General features: G+C 40.7%; 1 protein-coding gene across 2 annotated transcripts; it reads right to left on the reverse strand.

The window, feature by feature from the left end:
• Positions 1-2,469: 2,469 nt before the first annotated feature.
• On the reverse strand, positions 2,470-13,763 carry LOC115768363 (uncharacterized protein DDB_G0271670). Of its 2 annotated transcripts, none has more exons than XM_030712933.1 (7): positions 13,232-13,763; positions 6,792-7,038; positions 5,540-5,699; positions 5,320-5,449; positions 4,732-4,874; positions 2,952-3,618; positions 2,470-2,883 (listed from the first exon to the last, which is right to left on the reverse strand). In XM_030712933.1, the coding sequence occupies exons 1-7, from the start codon at positions 13,728-13,730 to the stop codon at positions 2,804-2,806; spliced, it is 1,926 nt and encodes a 641-aa protein (XP_030568793.1). In that variant the 5' UTR covers positions 13,731-13,763; the 3' UTR covers positions 2,470-2,803. The 2 variants fall into 2 exon arrangements, with proteins under 2 accessions (XP_030568793.1, XP_030568792.1); XM_030712932.1 differs by having other exon boundaries at positions 6,792-7,641.
• Between the last annotated feature and the right edge of the window lie 7,401 nt (positions 13,764-21,164).

Below are 21,164 nucleotides of genomic sequence, written 5' to 3' on the forward strand. Positions count from 1 at the left end.
TTCTTTAACACTCGCGCACACACACACAAATACACATTGAAAAAATGCTCCAAAATATAATATTTAGTTTAGTTTTTGTCTTCTGCTTAAATTTCAAAAAGTTGTGTATATAAATATTTCATACAAGATCTTCATTTTTATATGTATATATAGTAGCTGTGACTAAAAAAATTACATTAGATTTTGGATCAGTGATTAAAGTAGAGCTCTTAAGGCGTTTGTTCAGATTTCTACTCATTATACAAACAAACTAAAAATTAATATTAAAGAAAGGGTCCATTTGGCCATTCAACACCCACTTGTCCAACATTTACAACTAAGTCAAGAGTTAAACAAAATAAATTGAAAATAGATATAGATATAGATATAGATATATATATATATATATATATGATTTTGATTACCAAAAGTATGCTCCAATCTGAATTTCAGCCACAACAACGAAAGAACGAAGCATTTTAAAAGTGAATATAAAACAATATAGTTCATAGTTGACTAATGTAGTTAATGGTAAATATGTATTGTCTCTTGGGGGGCGTACTTTTTGGGTAGCTCTTGTAAACTAATTGACCATGGATGTGCTCAATTGAGTTGTTGCTCCTCCTTTGCAAGGCAAAATTGGACTTAAAGTTGTTGAGTTTAACAAAACTCCTAGTCAAAAATGTGACCATGGATGCAACAACACTCTTGAGTGGTGTGTAAAGTGACCCTGGCTAGCGCCCTTCAATGGGGTAGCGAATAGAAAACTGAACATGGAGAGTACAAATAATCTTAAGTTTTGCTATTTACTTATAACATGGATATATAACTGTTTGTTATGTGGCAAACAATAACAACAAGAGAACCAAACTTGGGGACTTAGCTGAATTGTGTGTTAATTGGCCAAAAATGGGTTCGTTTATTCACAAATGACAGTTCTCATAATATGCCATGTGAAGTTTTACTTGACTGTGTGTTATAAGTCTATTGTTTGTATCTTTATTGTTTACTTGTTTCGTGTTGTGTGTTGCTTATTGCACTATTTTCTTTTTGTTTTTTTGTTTTTTTTTTTTAACATTTGCTGCAGCTATGCGCTCTTACGACACATTCAATATATATGTACGAGTAGGCAATCACTACATCAACTACAACAACTACACATATACATTGAACATACATCAAACACATTGTCTATATAAACGTATGTCGCTAACACACACACACACACACGCACACATACGCACACGTACGCACATTATAATATATATGTCAACAGAATGTAAAAGTTGATTCGTGTTTTGGTTTTTGGTGGTTCGGCCAGTGACAGTTGGTCAAAACTATCGACATGTGGCTATATGTACATATATATATATAGCTATATAAATGTAATTTTGCAGCTGTTTCTATAAAATGTGTTTACTCAAAAGCAGGGTTTGTTCTTCTTTATCGTGTATATATATAAGATCTACAATATGATCTAACGGTTTGCGTGGGTTCTTAAAAAATTTGCTCTAGTTTTTCTTAGATTTGTTTGGTGTTTTTTGATTACTTTAGATGGTTTCGTTTGGTCATAGAAAACGCTGCTATAAACTAACTCATACACACACACACACACACACACGTGCACACATATTGCTAATTGATTTTGCACAGTGTATGCATTTAATGTGTCTCAGATTCGTTTTTGTCACACATCAAATTTTTGCAAAAAAAAATGTTTTTTTTGTTTAACTTTCTTATCAAGTGCTAGTGAGACACGTACACACCTATATATATGTGCATACATACATACTTAATGTGTACATACTATATATATCTATATATATAAATATATATATATATACATACATAGATATGCATGCGGTTTTATAAAGCGTTACCCATTTGGTGGTTTCTGTTACAACAGCGCATTTTTGTTTTAAATATTTTGTTATTTAAGTTACTATTAATTGCTGTTCATGTGTGTGTGTGTGTGTGTGTGTGTGTGTGTGTGTGTGTGTGTGTGTGTGTGTGTGTGTGTGTGTGTGTGTGTGTGTGTGTGTGTGTGTGTGTGTGTGTGCGTGTGTGTGTGTGCGTGCGTGCGTGTGTGTGTGTGCGTGCGTGTGTGTGTGTGCGTGCGTGTGTGTGTGTGCGTGCGTGTGTGTGTGTGCGTGCGTGTGTGTGTGCTATGTGATTTGTTGTTGGCTAATATACAAATTTTGTTTTGTTTATATTGTTTTAGTTTTTGCTAGGTTTGCTATATAAACTATATATGCATAGATACATGGTATGTGGCTAAATATTTGCTTTATATAATAGATCTTATTGTTTAATATGTGTTTGTTTAAAATGTGTGTGCGTGTGTGTGAGTGTGTGTGTGTATGTTGCTGCTATAGCCCACTAGATGTTTTTGTTGTCTGCGATTTGCTGTTGTTGTTGCTCTTGTGTTTTATATATTATTTTTGTTGTGTATAAAATTATTTATTAAAAATAATTTTCTCTTTTGTTTAAATATGTATTTTTCTTTGTGTTTCATTTTTGTTTTGATTTTCAAAATCGATGCTTAAATGTTGGGCGGAACTGTTATGTTTTTGTTGTTGCTGCTGTTGCTGCTGCTGCTGCTGCTGCTGCTGTGTGCGATTGTTGTTTGTATAACAGAAATCGAAGAAACAGAGAGTTGAGTACAAGACGTTTGTTCGTTGTTGTTGTTGTTGTTGTTGTTGTGTTTGTTTTTGTTTTTAGTAAGGTGGGAGCTGTTGCACACAATTCAGTTGTTGTTGTTGTTTTAGTTGATTTTAAAAAAAAATTAATTTATTGTTGTTGTTGCCTCATTAGTTGTTGCAATCTATTGCGCCGCAGTGCCGCTGCGCATCAAGAAGTTGTAATTGCGATCCTTGTCCGTCTGATGAAAGCCAGCGGAATGGCCTGCAAATTGTCGGAAAATACAATAATATTCAAATATATATGGGGTTTTCATGATGTGTATTGTTTACCGTTTGCTGCTGCGGCCGCGTTGGGCGTTGTTGCCACAATGGTGGCGCCACCATTGAGCGCACCGCCAGCGCCGACATGGCGTTTGGCGCTTAGCAAATGCGTCGTCGCCTGCGTCTGCGCCTGCGTTATCATCGGCGGCGAGGAGCTGGCCGATGAGGAGGTTGACCCCGTCGACGATGATGATGAGCTGGACGAGGACGATGATGACGACGAGGATGAGGACGACGATGACGACGAGGAGCCAATGAACGAGGCCGACGACGAGACACCGCTGGACGTGGAGCTCGGCGAGGGCGATGGCGTTGACGGCGTTGGGGAGCCGCGTGTCGTTAACGTTGCCCCAGTCACATTTGGACTGCCCGCTGGGCTGCTCTGCAGCGACGTCGACAATGCTATTGTTGGTGAGCGGTTGTTGTTGTTGTTGTTGTTGTTATTATTGCTGCTGCTGTTCTTGAGCAGGTTCATAGCAACAGCAGCTGCAGCGGCATCGGGATTCAGTAATGGGCTCTGATGCTGATTCGGATTCTGTGCATAGTTGACTGCAGCGGCAGAGGTAACATTGTTGTTGCTGTTGCTGTTGTTGTTGTTGTTGTTGTGTTTGCTGCTGTTCGCGTTGCTCTTGCTTATCACAGGTGACATGGCCGTTGTTGCCACAGCCGTTTGCAACTGCATAGATGGTGAGAGAGCGTGAGAAAGAGAGAGAGAGAGAGAGAGCGAGAGCGGGAGAGAAAGAGACGGAGGTCAGCATGACATTTTTTTAATGTTAAACTCTTTTCAATGTTCATTCAGATAATAATATGATAGATGGAAAATCGACAGGCCGATTTTTGGAAATAGTTGAACTGAAAGCAAACATTTGCGACATCTTTTCGAGTCGATTAAGACATGTCTGTCCGTCCGTCTGTCTATCGTTGAGCTCGTTAATCATAAGAACAATTGAATTGCAATTTTGCAGCACGAATTTGGCTCAAGCAATTGCTAACTTGACCCGTTTGAATGCAATTGATCGGAACGTTATCGATATCCTGTTTGCTTGGTACTTTTACTCCCTTATAATATTGCCCCGTTCTGGCCGAATACGTCTATTTTTTGGAGCTATTTACTTGGGTTTGTTATACTGTTAAACTTCATAAGCATCGGACGATAAACAACTAAGTAAATCAGGCAAGCATTTGAAAAAGTGAGGCGCTCAGGGAAGAAGCACAGCCAGAGCTTTTCTTTTATATTATTATATATATATATATATATATTATAATTTTGGTACTATTTCATGGACATTTCATACACAAGTTTCAAGAATTAGTTTTTGTTTTGTCAAATCATTCGGATCAGACCTTAATTTAAAAAAAAACTATTTGCACAGGAAATTCACATATGTCCTTGCTCTGCTCCTAGCCAAAGACTGGTTAAATAAGCTGGTGAACTAGTTCCTGATGGTTGAGTTATTAGGCCCACAATTATGAAAAAATATAAAGAAATTAACATTTTTGAGTAGAACATTGCCAAATTGTTCTTGAAGGCACTCGAAGAAGTTAAAGAAAATCTTAGAACTCAAAACAAACACAACTCCTGCAGAAAATGAGCTGAACTGAAGTGAGCTACATATTGGAACAACTGAAATATGTAGAGAGTCGTCGAAAGAGCTGCAAACTAGTTAAGGATTCATTCACAACTGGTTCAACTTGATAAGCTTGATGTGAACAGGCTTCTCGTTTTTGCAAACATGAACTTTAATGAACTGTTCTAGACTTTGCATCAATATCATTCAATGCAACTTACAACAACGGCACAGACGGGCGCGGTGGTGCCATCAAACAGAATGGGTGGGGCTGCTCCGGCTACTGATGATGGAGATAACGACGACAACGACGCTGATGATGATGACGACGATGTGGTTGCCAGGCAAACGGCTTCATTGACATCTGAAATGGAAGCAAGCGAGAGAGAGAGAGAGCTTTAGTTAAATGTATTTAGGCAATTCTGGAATAGATATTCGAGGCAAATGCAACTGAAGATCAATGCGATCCGATTCGATCCGATCCGATTCGATTTGATTCGATGCGATGCGAATCGAAATATTTCTATTGCATAAGCTGAAGGTCGTGACGGGGGTTTGGGGGTTTGGGGTTTGGCAGGGGCTGGCGTGTGTTCGGTTTCAAATGATATGCAAAACTTGAGCTACTTTTTGTTGTTTGCGCTGAGAGCGCAAATGCAAATGTCGACAAATTGCCGCAAGTCTCAAGTGTTTTTGGTTGCATTCGTTTTCATGGTTGCCCAAGTAGCCGGCTGTGCACACTCTCACACCTCCCACACCTCCCCCCATCGCTCTACCAGTCAACCGCCTTGTATTTGGAGGTTCCACATTACCTTTGTCGCTGAGTGGAATGCTCTGATCCGTGGGGCGTTTCAGGCTGTTGAGGCGTTTCTGCAGCTCAAACTTTTGTTTGGCCAAGTGCTCCATCTCTACCTCCTGATCCCGTTCGTATTTTGACAGTTGCTATAACAAGAGACCACACATGTCAGACAGAGCCAGATACAATGGATGGGAGAAAGAGAGAGCGAGGTAGAGACGGCTATATGTACATACCAAGACATATTTGTGCGCCTTGTCGAGTATTATCAAATTGGATGTCTTTTTGCGATCCTCCTCCTTGAGCGGCAGCTCGTTCTTGAGCACCTCGTAACAGCCCTTGAGGTGGGCCCGCCGATTCTTCTCCAGCTTGTTGTGCACCTCGCGCGTGCCAGCCCTAAATAAAACAAAGAAACCATTTCAAGACTTCGAGTTCAGGTTGAATGACCCTACACAAAATGCCAACAAGACTATCGATATCTGCCGATTATCCCTGTTATCATGCGTAGAAGTTCTTAACGGGTTTTTTTTTTGGAACGAAACCGATAAGACGTATTGTGAGCATCAATATATCGATAGACATATTTTGGATATATGTATGAGTTGTTAATTGGATTATTATAAGAATACGGAAAAAGATCTGTAAAATGAGAATCAAATAATTTGCATGGAAAGGATGTAGTTAAACGACATCGATAGACGAATCGTGGGTATCAAAACATCGATAGAAGTATCGAACGTGCAATGTATCGATAGTCATGACGTCGATATATAAGTTTTTTATTTCGATTTTTATAAGAATACGAAATACAGTGTGTGGAACAAATTGTATAAAATGAAAATAAAATAATTCACATGCAAAGGATGTAGTTAAACGATATCGATAGACGAATCGTGGACATTAACATATCGATAGACGTATAGTGGGTTTTAATATATCGATAGAAGTAGCGTGGGTATTAACATATCGATAGACGTACTGTGGGTATCAATATTTCGATAGACGTTACGTGAGCGTCATTATATCGATAGACGTTACGTGAGCGTCATTATATCGATAGACGTATCGTAACTATAAATGTATCGATAGTCCTAGTGTGGACTTATACGTTTTTAAATTGAATAATAATAAGAATACGGAATACTATGTATGGATAAAGTCCTGTTAAAAGTTCGACGATATTGACAGACATACTCAAAGTACCGATAATTGTGAATATAAATATACTGATGGTCATATCGTAGGTATCGACTAAACGATAAAGACACAGTTGTATTTCAATTAGACACTGAAGTTATTTAAGATATTGATTGATTATGGCTGAAACTGAGTATTTATTGAGTACGTATGGGTACATACAATATTACGAATAGGTATCTATAAATGCTATGGGCCCTATGAGTACTGTGGGCATATCGGATAGTCTGTGGGTCGCAGGATGTGCAGATGCTAGATAATTTATAATTTAGTTGGGCTGGATTCACTTACCCATTGCTATTAGAGCTGATGGTACGCCTGCGACCGCCGTGGCCGGTCAGCTGAGATCCCGTCACTGGCGCCGAGCTCGAGACGGATACGCCCGATGCCTGATGCTGCTGATGATGGTGATGCTGCTGCTGCTGGGCATTGAGAATCTGTCGATACGAGGTGACGGCTGTGGCGTTTACGGCTCGTCCAGCGCCACCGTAGCTCATGTGCGCATCCTCGGAGCCGATGAGTGCGCCATGGGATTGCGCTGAAAATTTATGGGAGGACATTGAATGCGAGCGGATTCTGGCATGCGGCTCAAACACACGCCGAGTGGCCACCGGGGGCGGGGTAAGCGTTAATTGCGATTTGGGCATTTGGCGTGACTGCGCCTGGAAGGGGGCCAATGCGCTATCGCCAGAGATTTTATTGGCGCTCGTTGTGGCCGCTGAGATGCCAGCTCCAACTGTGGCTGCGGATCCGGCTACTGACCCTTGCGAGGTTGGGCAGGCGCCTTTGGCGTCCGCCAACACGAAATACTTGCACGGTAACTCGGAGGCAGCGCTGGCAACGCCGGCTGGCAGCTTGTGCTTCAGCTGGGGCGCGGTCGTCGCCGTAGCCGTGACCGTGCCCGTGCCCGTGCCCGTGACCGGCACCTGAACCTGCAACGGCGACGTGCTCGACGCCAACAGCACAAAGGTGGAGCCATCGAAGCGGCCAGCGCCAGTTAATTTTGTTGCACTTGTTGCATTTGCAGCTGTTGTTATTGTTGTTGCTCTGCCTGTCGCTACTTGTTGTTGTTGTTGTTGTGGTTGTGGTTGGGGGTAGGAGTTGGATTTGGAGTTGAAGTTTGTGGAGGAATTTTCATCCTCTAAAAAACAATAAAAAGAAAGAAAAACACAAAATAAATAAATATAAGAAATATACCAATAGGCCAGCGAAGAAATATAAAATAAAAGCAAAGTAAAATTATTTTAAAAAAACTCTAAAAGAAATTCAAGGTCAACAAATCTGATATTATGATATATTCTGTGTGTGTGGGTGTGTGTGTTTGTTTATAGACGGATAAATTAAATGTTTTAGTGCAAAGAAATAACTTAAACAAAAGGTAACCAGCTGTTTAACTAAACTTAAATGCAAACGCAACCAAACTAGAAGATGCCCAGCTTCATCTTCCCGTAGCTCCCATTTTAGGGGCAAAGCGTTCCACAAACTATTCGAGGTTTATAGTCATATATTTGTATAACTTGTTGGCACTCAAACCAAGGCACAAGGATCTAATATTCTTCTTTCTTCGTTCAATTTTGGAGGTATCCAAAAAGTTAAAATGCTCCTAGTCTGTGTTAACTTTATTAGCTAGTGTCTCGATCTGTTATACTATTCAAGCTAGTGTCTCGATCTGTTATACTATTCGAGCTAGTGTCTCGATCTGTTATACTATTCGAGCTAGTGTCTCGATCTCTTATACTATTCGAGCTAGTGTCTCGATCTGTTATACTATTCGACCTAGTGTCTGTTATACTATTCGAGATTGTGTCTCGATCTGTTATGCTATTCGACCTAGTGTCTGTTATAGTATTCGAGATTGTGTCTCGATCTGTTATACTATTCGAGCTAGTGTCTCGATCTGTTATACTATTCAAGCTAGTGTCTCGATCTGTTATACTATTCGAGCTAGTGTCTCGATCTGTTATACTATTAAGCAAGTGTCTCGATCTCTTATACTATTCGAGTTTGTGTCTCGATCAGTTATACTATTCGAGCTAGTGTCTCGATCTGTTATACTATTCAAGCTAGTGTCTCGATCTCTTATACTATTCGAGCTAGTGTCTCGATCTGTTATACTATTCAAGCTAGTGTCTCGATCTCTTATACTATTCGAGTTTGTGTCTCGATCTGTTATACTATTCGAGCTAGTGTCTCGATCTGTTATACTATTCAAGCTAGTGTCTCGATCTGTTATACTATTCGAGCTAGTGTCTCGATCTGTTATACTATTAAGCAAGTGTCTCGATCTCTTATACTATTCGAGTTTGTGTCTCGATCAGTTATACTATTCGAGCTAGTGTCTCGATCTGTTATACTATTCAAGCTAGTGTCTCGATCTGTTATACTATTCGAGCTAGTGTCTCGATCTGTTATACTATTCAAGCTAGTGTCTCGATCTCTTATACTATTCGAGCTTGTGTCTCGATCTGTTATACTATTCGAGCTAGTGTCTCGATCTGTTATACTATTCGAGCTAGTGTCTCGATCAGTTATACTATTCGAGCTAGTGTCTCGATCTGTTATACTGTATGAGTTAAACCATAAAAACGTAGTTTCCAAATAGATATTTATCGATATTATAGGTATTGAAAGAAAAACAAACAATAAGCCCGCTCTCAAAACCTTTTCAACTGAGTACAGGGTATATTATGAGCATATGAAAACAATGCAAAAATACAAATAAAGTTGTTAAATAATAAGCAAGAACAACAACAACAAGCAAATAAATAACTTATAATGAATTTGAAAATATATAATTATGTTAAAATGAATAATATAATCAAGGAATGCTAATTTTAAGTGTGAATACAAATGAATCAAGCGATGAATCAGATTAATCTTGCTCCAAAATCAACAAATTAGCTATGTGCTATGCATATATATATGTCCATACATATATATGTTTATATGTGTATGTTTAACTGCACACATATGTATGTACATTTAATGTAAATGTTGCAAACTAATTATTTTTCAAACAATCAAATATTTTCCCACAGCCAACGACAAATTGTCAATCAATATTTCATGCTGTTCACGTGCTTATTTAATTTTCATACAAAGCATTTATTTTTACAACCCAAACCCGTTCATATCCAACTCGGATACTACAAATGCTAGAGACTTGAAGTTTGAAAGAGATATGCTTATCATTATTTCGATATCTTTTCCCATTGCCTTAATTTGGATAAATATCGATTTTAAGACCTGGGCCTTGGATCAGACTTGACACAAACATAGATTGTCATATAGTTTATTAACAAACAGCAGCAACTCGCAATCAACAGTACAACTTGAACAGGTGAACAGGTGAACAGGTTGCAAGCAATAAGACTTGAAACTAGGTCAGAGAATTGAAACATTTTGCCCTTAGATAAACCCTAATAATATCAATAGGTTATACAGTCCAAATTAGTATAATATGTAGTTCTATAGTTCCCTTTTAATATGTTATTTATCTGAGATAAAATAAGAGAAAGCAATTTGATTCATTCATGATGATTTGAAGCATTCAAGATTGCAAACAATATTAACAGAAGTTAATACGAAAATCTAGTTTTGTGCAGGCAAAATCAAAACGAGACATAAGACACTTTTCTAATTTTCGTATCATATCAAATACACAAACTGTTAATAACATTGAAAATCGTAAAAGATATTAAATTTAATGTTAAATAACAGATGTTTCTCCTCTCCGAAAAGAATAGAGTTAAGCCACAATCATAAGCATCCCTGACAGAATGTAACATTGATGTACAGTGCAGTTACATGCATACATATGTACATACATAGATGTAAATCAAGCTGTTAGCAGAACAGGTCCCCCTCCCTACAAGCAACATTTTGCACTCCCTTTTCAAAAAAAGAAGAAGATAAATATAAAAGGAAACAAAAAAAACAAAAGCAAACACATGCAGAAACAACTTTTAAAGCTGCACATTTTTGGCACGCACACTAACACATGTTCTCTCACTCTCACTGACTCTCCCTCTCTCACTCTCTCTCTCTCTCTGCTGCGGCGCATTCGATCGCCACGTGCGCTTTCATCACGTGGTCCCCCACACACATGCGCTCACACACTCGTGCGCGCACGCGTGTGTACACATTATACACATACCAAGACGATAATGACGATAAATCCATTTCTTTTTGGGCGGCGCCGCAGCCAACGCTGACGCTGACGTTGACGTTGACGTTGACGGCCACTGCAACTGCGACTGTTGCGCTAACAGCAAAGCTTGAAGTGCGCTGAGACGGCTCAGCAACTCAGCGAGCAGCTGGCGCTGAGCTGACAGATAATCAATGTCAAATTGTTGTTGTTTCTGTTGTTGCGACATATTACTGTTTTCATGTACCGAACGAAATGTAACAATTGCGAGAGGTAGAGCCCAATGGCCGGCAGCCCTAGCGCGCGACTAAACGGCAAATGTGTTTCTAACTGCGCGCGCTAACAAAGCTGACAACGAAATGCATAATAATGCAAATTGAAAATAAAAACAAACAAAAACAACATACGCATACGTTAGCATATTACAGTTACAACAACAACAATTGCATCTGTCATCGATCAACAGTAAAGAGCTGTCAATTTCTATTGCGTGCTTTTAGGCGACACATGAAAAAAGGGGGAGGGGTGGAAGAGCGCTCGCAACATTCACACTCTCTTCGCACACAAAGTCATGATTACGTGAGAGAGCAGAAGTGCAATTGCATTGAGTACAAAAGAGGCTGAGTGAAAAGTGACGACTCGACTACCGTTGATTACACATTCTCGCGTATGCTATATACATATGTATGTATGTATGTATGCATGTATGTACATAGATACATATAGAAGTAAATGTGTAGATTCTTACTAATTTCCTTTAAAATATCGCTATCATTTCGATTTATTGCTATCGATATTTGAATATTGATATAGAAACAAACCAAATGCAATTGCATTAACAAGAGGACATTATTTATGCTATGCATTATATTTATGATATGGTTCCATAGAAACTAAAGTCAGGCTAGAGTAATGGCTGATTCGAGAGCCACCCACTCGTGCACTCAACCCATACTCTCTTCTATTTATTCTTAAACACACATACACATGCTAACGTGTGCATGTATGCAGCCAAAAGCTGCTCTGAGTTGCATAACATTTGCAGTTGCTTGCCGTCAGTTTGTTGTTTGTTGTTGTTTCTGCCGAGCTCAGCTGAGCGCAGGCTGGCTAAAAACTAACACAAACACACATGCACATGTACCGAAGCACAAAAACAACAGGGGCAGCACCAGCAGCAGCGGCAGCTTAAGACAGCTGTCCAAATATTACAAGCGCCAAATAACGGGCATGCAACAACAGCAACACAAACTGTAAGTGTTAAGAAAATAAACATAAAACAAAAAAATAACATAAAAAGAAAGGCAGACGCTAATAAAAATATGAACGAGCTCTGTCCAAAAAAGACAACAAACCAAAAAAAAAAAAAAATAAATAAAAATGCGTACAAAGTTCATTGACTTTGCTTTACACTGCCGCGGCGTGCAAAAGACATAAAGTGAGAGAGAGAGAGAGGGAAAAAGAGCGTTGAGAGCGCCTCTCGCAGTTTGAACATTGTGTTTTCAATGACAAAAACAAACACACAAAAGCAGCAAAGCAAAGTGAGAGCTACGCGCTCCGCTGCTCTCTCTCTCTCTCACTCTCTCACACGCTCTGTGGAGCGCCGCTCACGTGGGGCTGCTGGCAGCGCTCGCATAAACAACAACGGGGGCTGCTTATGTGCGTGCGTTCGCGCGCCTCTTTCTATATGTATGTACATATGTATGTATGTATATGTGTGTTGTGTATGAATGCTGCCATGTAGGTCTATGACTAATTTGTCTGGTTGTTTTTCACGGTTGCGCTTGGCTGGCGACGGGCAAGAGAAAAAGAGAGCGCACAAACAAGCGAGCGAGCGGCGACATGACGTGACCCCAAACAACAACAGCAACAAGTACGAGCGTACGTGCAAAAAGCCAAAGACAAAATGGTAATAGCATACACATGTATGTTTGTATGTACATGTGCATGTGTTTGTATACGTACGTATACGTATGTATGTACGTTCATATGTACAAATATGTATAGGCTGTTTTGTAAGTGGCACCCAAATGAGTACAGCAAAAGCTACGCAAACGAATAAAACGTATGTAAGAAATACATTAAAAAGTGACTTCCACCACGCACCCCCTTTTTCTACCATTAGCCAAGGCAATGAGCAATGAGAGCAACAATAACAACAGCAGCTAAAGTAGGCAGCAAATTTAGCACATGCAAATTTGGCTGGCTTGAGCTGAGCAAACAGAAAGCAGCAAAATCGCTAAAAATATAACAGTACCTGCTGCGGCTACTGCCGCCGCACTTGCAATCTGGCCGCAAGAGAGCGGCGTATGGGCAAGACAAATAGAGAGAGAGAGCGAAGAGATATCGCGGCCCGGCAGCTCAATATTTTGGCTGCCAGTGTGGCTGAACAGTGCGCGCCCACGCAAAGTGCACTGCTTGTACGACGCAAACAAGGTCAAAGCAAGTTTAAATGCAACAGCAGAGGGAGAAAGAGAGCGAATTGAAGTCATAAACTGGGACCTAATTTGATTTTGGAATGTTGCATGATGATGCATGATACTTGCGTTAGAAACTTGTAGCTTAGTGTTAAATGTTCGACACTCACCCGAAACGATGCTGCGGCCTTCGCTGCTGCGCCCCGCTGTCCCTGCCGCTGCCACCAATTGCCCATTGCTGCCAGTGACGACGACGGCGGCGTTGCCGCTGCCGCTGCCAGCGTACTCATATTCGTGAGTAACAATTAATTGACTGCGTGGACTGCTATGGCCAATGCTGAGACCGACTGCTGCTGCTTCTACCGTTGCTGCTGCTGCAGCGGTGCCGTTAGTCAGTCCATTATGGCTGTTTACGATGGCGGGTGTTGTTGTTGTAATTGCTGCTGCTGCTGCTGTTGGCGTGTTGTTTCTGTTGAGTTGGCTTGCGCTGTTGTTGTTGTTGTGAGCAGTGCTTTTGCTGCTGTAGCCATTGCCATTGATGAAATGCCCGCCAAGACTGATGGCAACGTCGTCCCCGCCGTTCACTGTTAGCTGTAATCGCTTGAGGTTTTCCTGCTGCTCAATGTATTGAGCAGCGTGCAGTAGCTCTGTTATGCCGTCCTGTGACATAGCCGCGTCTCCCACAGCCGCCTACACACACAAACACACACACACACCACACACACACACACACACACACACACACACACAGCGCAAACGAAGAGAGCGAACGAACGTAGAAGAGAGGGAGAGAGAGAGAGAAAGGGAGTCACTCAAATTTGGGTCGGCACGTTTACAGTTGAAATTCGGTTGGTTTTGTTGTTGTTTGGCTTCGTTTTCTTCTTCTTCTAGTTCTTGTTGTTGTTTTTGCTGTTGGTGGTTATTGCAGTAGCAATAGGCCCCGTTACTTTTGATTAATATTGTTTAAGTTTGTATGTATGTATGTATGTACATATGTGTGCTGAAATGAGAGTAAATCGCAATTAAAGCTACGATTAGTATGCAATATGACTAAGAACAAATTTAATCAGCAAATAGCTAATACAACCAACAAAAATAATTAATACGATTTAAAAGTGATTCGCATATTTGTATATCAAGCTTAAATTAAACATATGTAGCTGTTTTCACTCTCAAAAAAAAACAAAGATAATTGCTTATATATTTATATTTATTGGCTGGTAAATACTATATTTTAAATTCGAAATCTATCTAAATCGATTTCAGTACTTAAACTGTAATAAATGTAGCTACAACAACAGCTATACCGTTAGCTTGTATTTTATTGCATTTAAGCATTTAAATCAAATATATGTATTATAATAATTCTCTGCTCTGTTCTCTTCAAATACTGAACTGAATTTATTCAAGTTTGATGTTCATTGTTCATTGGTACTTGGGGATAGCGAAACTAAAATATTTGTCGCCTGTATGCGCAGCAGCGCAGTAGCGCAGTGTCGCAGCAGCGCAGTGGCGTCGCAGCGATCATGGGCAGCTGTTGTGTTCATGGTACTTGTGCACAGACAGCTGCGTGGCGGCAAAAACACAAACACACACAACAAACGCACAGACACACAGCAAAGAGAGGCTGCCCCAACAAGTTGCAGAGCCGCGACGCCGACGCCGATGCCGATGCCGACGCAGCGGTCGCCTATCAATGAAAATTACATTGACGCGTGCGCGAATTGAATGTCGGCAACGTCAGCTGCTGCTCATATTAAATGCATGTGTGTGTGTGTGTTTGTGTATCAGACCATTGACAACTAATGCTGCATTGTATTTTTGTCATAAGTAGCCCCGCTCATAATTCATAAAAAGGTCAAGGGTCGAGGCATTCGACAGTCGGCACCTGGCGACAACAGAAGGACATTGCAGCCGGCTGCCGCATACAAAGCGCTACAGAACGCAACTGAGAGGGGGACAAGCAGCGAGGGGCAAATGCTGCTGTTACAGCGAGCGCAAGCTTTCTAGCGCGCAGGAGCTTTATTTATTATATAGCGTGGGCGCTGTTGTCAGTCGTCCCTCTCTCTCTCTCTCTCTCTCTCTCACTGTATCGGTCTGTAGTACGTGTGCTTTGCCTTGACATTAAACGCAATTTGATGGTCCTCAGGCAACCCCAGGGTTGCCAGGAGCAGAGCTTTGCCGCACGAATACATATGCACATACACATATATGTAATTTTGTGACAGGGTGCGACGTTGACATTTCTTATTGCAAATTGAAAAGAGAGTAAGAGAAAAGAGAGCAAGAAGTTGGAAGAGAGCGTGCGTGCGTGCGTGCGTGCGTGTTAAAGGTTGACAAACTTGTGCGTGTCCAAATTCTATTAAATATTCAAATGCGATTTGCTTTAAACGGAATACAATTCGCAATAATTGACCAAGTTAACAAGAATAAGCCAAAGCTGGCAATTAACCGCCCTCACCCAACCGCCCACAGCGTTCCCCATTTGGAAATTTGAACGCAACGCGATGACGCGACGGCTGCCTTATCAGCTCTCTTCGTACCTTAACCAGAAATCGACCCTGTACCCTGGCAGGAACTACAACATCGGCAAAACAACAATACAATATCAAGCAACCCCATGGGCCAAGGGTCGGGGTCGCACCTCGTCGTATTTCCCAATACTTTACGGCCCATTGTTGTCGTCGGGCTTTCTTTCCATCTTTCTTTTCGGGTGAGAGCATCGCGTGAAAGAAACCTTTCGAGAACAGCCCGTAGCTAAGCAGAAGGGGGCAGCGGGGTTGTTGCCATTCTGAATGCAGTCAAATTCAAATTCCTATAAAGCACTTCAGTATCCCTAAAACCGGATCCGTTCCGGCAGCGCCTGAGAACCTAAAAGTCAAAAGGCAGAAATCTAAAGAGAGAAAACTCTCCTCGGCTTTATGGAAAAACTAATAGCACACAAATTATTTAACATTGCGGTTGATTAAGCCACAGTCAAAGGAGGAAGAAAACGCGAATCTTCAGCAGATAACCAAAGGCCCAACCATATTGAATGCACACACATACATACATATGTGTATGTGCAAACATACATGCATACATGCATATGTATGTATGTATAAGCTAAGTATGTGTGCGTTAATCAACAAAGCTGTAGATCGCCGTTGTATGTTGTCATTCGATACATATCACACTTGAAACTTAATATTCTTAAGTACATAAAGCAACAAAAAACAAAACAAAACAAAAAAAAAGAATAAACTGCACTTGTGTAAGTGTGCCCTAATTATGTGCATATGTACATTCACATACATATGTAGACATACATATGTGCATGTTTCAATGAGCGCAAATGTGTCTCATCATCGACAGACGACTTATCCAAGAAGCAGCAAAGCAAATCTATGTTTAATAAGGTTCTAATAAAAACAGTTATGTCTTCCCGTGAAGCTTTCAAAAGCTTTATGTTCATTTTGCGGGGAAGTACCGTTTTACAATTCGATAAGAAAATCACACAGGCACAGGTTCAATATATGTACATGCATCTCTTCAAAGCTACCCCTTAAAAGAGGTATGTAATGTATGTGTGAGACAATGCGAGTATAGTCATAGCGCTTGTATCAAATACATACATAAATATGCTAAAATTGAATTTCATCTGTGTGAAATTGAAATGGTTAGTTAAACCTTTTTCAAAAATGAGTAATTTAGGCGAACGAATGCGCTGATCTTTCAGATCAAAACAACTATTTTTATTCACTTTCCAACACTTCACGAAACTCAAAAAGAATGGCAAATAATCATACTCATACTTCTATGTCTCTATATTTTGCTACATGTTTGGCGCCAGTAGGGTATATGCTAGTCGAGCAATCTCAATTTGTTTTTACCATATCAATATTATTGTCAGTCGTGCGTGATCGTACGTGCACGTTATGTGCTGACACGTGGCCATCTCTAGTTTCAAGCTTGTTATCGCAACAGATGCAATATGTATATATGCATACGTATGTATGCAGTATGTACATATGTATGTATATGAACGGCTGCATGCTTGCAAGTAATTCTGTGCTTAGTGACACACACATACATACATATGTACATAGATGCAAGCCACAGCGCCAGTTATTGTCGCTCTTTGCTTTCAAAGTCGTTCGTAAACTTTAACATGTATGTACACACATACATATGTATGTACATACATAAATAGAAACATGCACATACGCATATACATGCGTCAATATGCATGTGCTTGCATTGATACTTTCTACGCACATTTGTTTTTATCATTTTACATATATGTATTTGTATGTATGTATAGAAAAAAACATTGAAAACTGACGTTAAAAGCAGTAAAGCAGCTGAAAAGGGAATGAAGAAAGTGAATTTCAAAACAACAGCATTCAGCGATTGAAGAGCTTATAAAAACAAAAGAGCGGCTAAAGCATAAAAGCAAAAAAAAAAAATAAAAAAAAGCAAAATGAAGAAAGCAAACAGAGAAAGAAATAAAAAAATTCTGGTGATGCGAGGGTTTCTTGCTAAATGCTTTCAGGTTCAGTTTCGCACACAGAGAGACACGAATTCAACGTGAGAGCCAGAGATGGAGCCAATACACACGTACACACGCACACACGTACACACAACAGGCAGCCAAAGAGAGGCTACACACACATTGCCACGCACTTTCTTTGCATTTCGTTTTGACGTCGTTTTATTATTGTCGCTAATTTCAAAAAAAAATAATAGTGTTTGCAGCGTGCAAGAAGAGAGCAATAATACTATTACTGCATATAAAAATAGCAAAATGATTGTCTGACGGCCGAAAGAGCAGGGCAAGCAGCGCGAGAGCGATGTTTGTGTTTATTGCGTGTCTGTGTGTGTGCGTGTGGGTGTAGGTGTAGCATAAAGGACATTGCCAGAGAAAGAGCGGGAGAGTGCATGAGAGAGTCTAAGTCAGAATTGTGGCGACGTTGGCAGCGCTGCTTTGCTAATGTTGTTGCCGTTAGTTAACCACATCTACATACATGTACATGCATGCATAACATACACAAATACATCTTCGAGTTTTTGTCATGCTTGTATTTATACAATTTATTAAAAACAATAAACACACACACAACGACAAAGACGACAGCTGCATGAGCCAAGGCACGCGCTTTGTGGCATGAGCACGAGAAAAAAAAGCTTACGCACACACACACACACACGGGCGAGAACAGCGAAAAAAGCTGAACCACGAATCCGAAAATTGATCTATTTGGTTTTTTTTTTATTTAATTTTTTTTTATACACATTTTTGTTTTTCTTTTTTTTTTTTGTTTGTTTCAAAAAAGATGTTGTATTTTGTATGTTTTGCACCTACTTCTTTATCTCATTTGTTGGCAAATAGGAATTGGAAAAAAATAGTAATTTGTTATTACTGACGCAACGGACTGACGTCGTCTGCTGCTTGCTGCGACTGCGACGACGACGCGCACGGCACGGCTAAACAACGTATAATGAAAACGGCAGGCGGCAACGCCAACGTTGACAAACTGCCAACAGCGCCAACCAAAGAGAGCTAACGAAAGAGGGTGGGAGAGAGCAAGAGAGGGAGAGAGAGAGAGAGAGCAAAAGCGCTTAAGTGAGTGCTGCTTGGAGCTTGCGCGTGCTTGTACTGTTTTTTTTTTCTTCTATGTGTGTGCGTGTGTGTAGGTGAAACAGGGAGAAGCGCAAATATAAGAGGAAACCAAAAGCACGCGCGCCATGTACAAAATGTGTCTGTTGTGCATGCTGGCAGCGCCCCGCCCCGCCCCTTGCAAGTAAACTACACTGGCACACTCACACACTGATATATGTGTGCATGTACATACATATATGAATGTACACATGCATACATATATAACCGAACGTATGTATGTATGTTTTGTACACTGAAAAGGGCACATGCTAAAAACAAAGCCAAAAGCTGACGAACTGGTCCGCAGCAGCAGCAAAAATCGACTTCGCTGCTGCTGCGCCCTGCACTTTGAACCGAAATTGCTCTTACACACATAAATATGTAAGTATGTATGTATGTATGTACATACATAATCATGTATACGTGTATTTTTTAAACATACATACATACATATGTATGTATGTGTATGTGAATATGTGGTAGTGCATGTATGTACATACATTGCACATATGGATGTATTTGTTGTTTTTATTTACCGTTGATATTATGAACAGTTTTTATTTGTTGTTATTTTCCACACACACACGCACACACACACTAGCGCGTCGAAACAAACTTATATACATATGTATGTACCACTTGAAAAAAATAAACGATAAAATTGCAAAAATTAACAAAGGTTTTTTTGCTAGCTGCTGCTTTGTTTTGTATTTTGAATTATTTTTGATCGTTTCGCTTCTGTTACTCAGCTTCTGCTACTACCCGCACACACTGCAATGACACAAGCAAAAGCAAACTAAATGCTGGCGCTGTGGCTGGCTTTAACTTTGACTGGCACAGCCGCCGTCGCAGTCGCAGTCGCAAGCGTTGCGCCAACAGCAGCAGCAACAGCAGCAGCGGCAACAACAGCAAAAGCATTTGCAAAAACAACAAAAGCAAACGCACAGTGCAGCCGCAATACGCGAGAGCAGAGAGCGCGAGCGCACGTGACGTGGTGCCGTTAAATTGTGTGCGTGTATTTGTTTGTGTTTGTGTGAGCGCGAAACAGGAAGAAGAAAATAAAAACAACAACAGCGGCAGCAGCAGTCGCGCCAGCAGCGGTCGCGGCAGAGCTCTGTAATTGTAAATAGCAGCGACGGCAAGAACATTAGGGTGGCACCGAATACGCTTGTAAGCCCGATTGTACTGGAAATTCGAGAGCATGTTTTATTTTTAATGAACTTTAAGGCGCATTTGCTAATAGCCAGTGGGGGCGCTACAGACTACAGGCTACAGGCTACTGTTGCCTTTGCTAATTGGGAATTGGGTTACAATTACGACACTTGCCTTTCAGGCCTCACAATTGTATCTTTTGTTTAAGACTCCATGTGTCTGCAATATATACAGATACTTTACAAAATTGCGTACATATCCAAGCAGAGCGTTAGTTATTTTTTTTTTAAATATAAAAACTGCTTTTATTCAAATAATAACGCATCATAAAAGCATCTCTTTCTGGATAGGCTTAAAAATGGTGTTGGGCCACCCTAAGATGCTGCGATTAACTTGCGCTTATGCTGGGTCGCAGCGTCTTCGAAGCTGACTGTGACTGCGATTGCGGCAGCGGCAGCGACTGCAGCAGCAGCTTCTTTATGTTGCATTATTGCTGCGTTCGGAGCGTCAACAGTTGTATGTTATTGTTTTTGTTGTTGCTGCTGTTGCTGTTACTGTTGCTGCAGTGCTGCAGCCGCTGTTTATGCACTGTTTCGTTTTCCAAAATGTTTTGTTGGCCGGGCTTTTGTTATTGTTGTGATGCGTCGTCGTCGGCAATTTCGAAACGTGCTGGCATTTGTGTGGAACGGAACTTGTTTTGATATGCATGGGCTCGTCGTAGCGGCAGCGCTGCCGCCGTCCCATGTAATAGCTGCAGCGGCTGCGGCAGCGGCCCCAACAGCAACAGCAGCAGCAACAGCAAATTGTTTGTTTTTACAATTCCTCTTGCATTTTACTTTGTTGTGCGTTTCCCTTTATATACTTGTACATACATATGTGCGTAAGCATTTATGTATTTATCGATGTGCATACTATATACATACATATGTGTGTTTATAAGTGGGTGGATGGAGGGGGGCAGCTTGCAGTCGCTGCTTGCGTCGCTGCCAGCGCAGCGAAGTTTGAAGAAGGTTCATTGTACTTTTTTGGGTTTCGTCTTCGCCTCTTTGTTGCGCTTCTTCTAAACATCTTACAGATTTTTTTTTTTTAATGTTATGCTCTGTCGCGCGCTCACCCATATGCGTGCGTGTGTGTGCATATGGGTCAAAATGTACAATTTGAAATGCGTAGTTATTGCTGTTTGTACATATTTGCGTACATACACATGTACATGGGCAAAGATGAATGCATGTATGCATGCACATTCAACTGGCGAAACAAGTTGCAAGTGTGCAAAGCAAAACAGGAAAAGACTAAAGCCAACCGCAATA

Source organism: Drosophila novamexicana, unplaced genomic scaffold, assembly GCF_003285875.2.
Source record: "Drosophila novamexicana strain 15010-1031.04,08,12 unplaced genomic scaffold, DnovRS2.1 tig00001753-arrow-arrow-pilon, whole genome shotgun sequence".
Lineage (NCBI taxonomy): Eukaryota > Metazoa > Arthropoda > Insecta > Diptera > Drosophilidae > Drosophila > Drosophila novamexicana.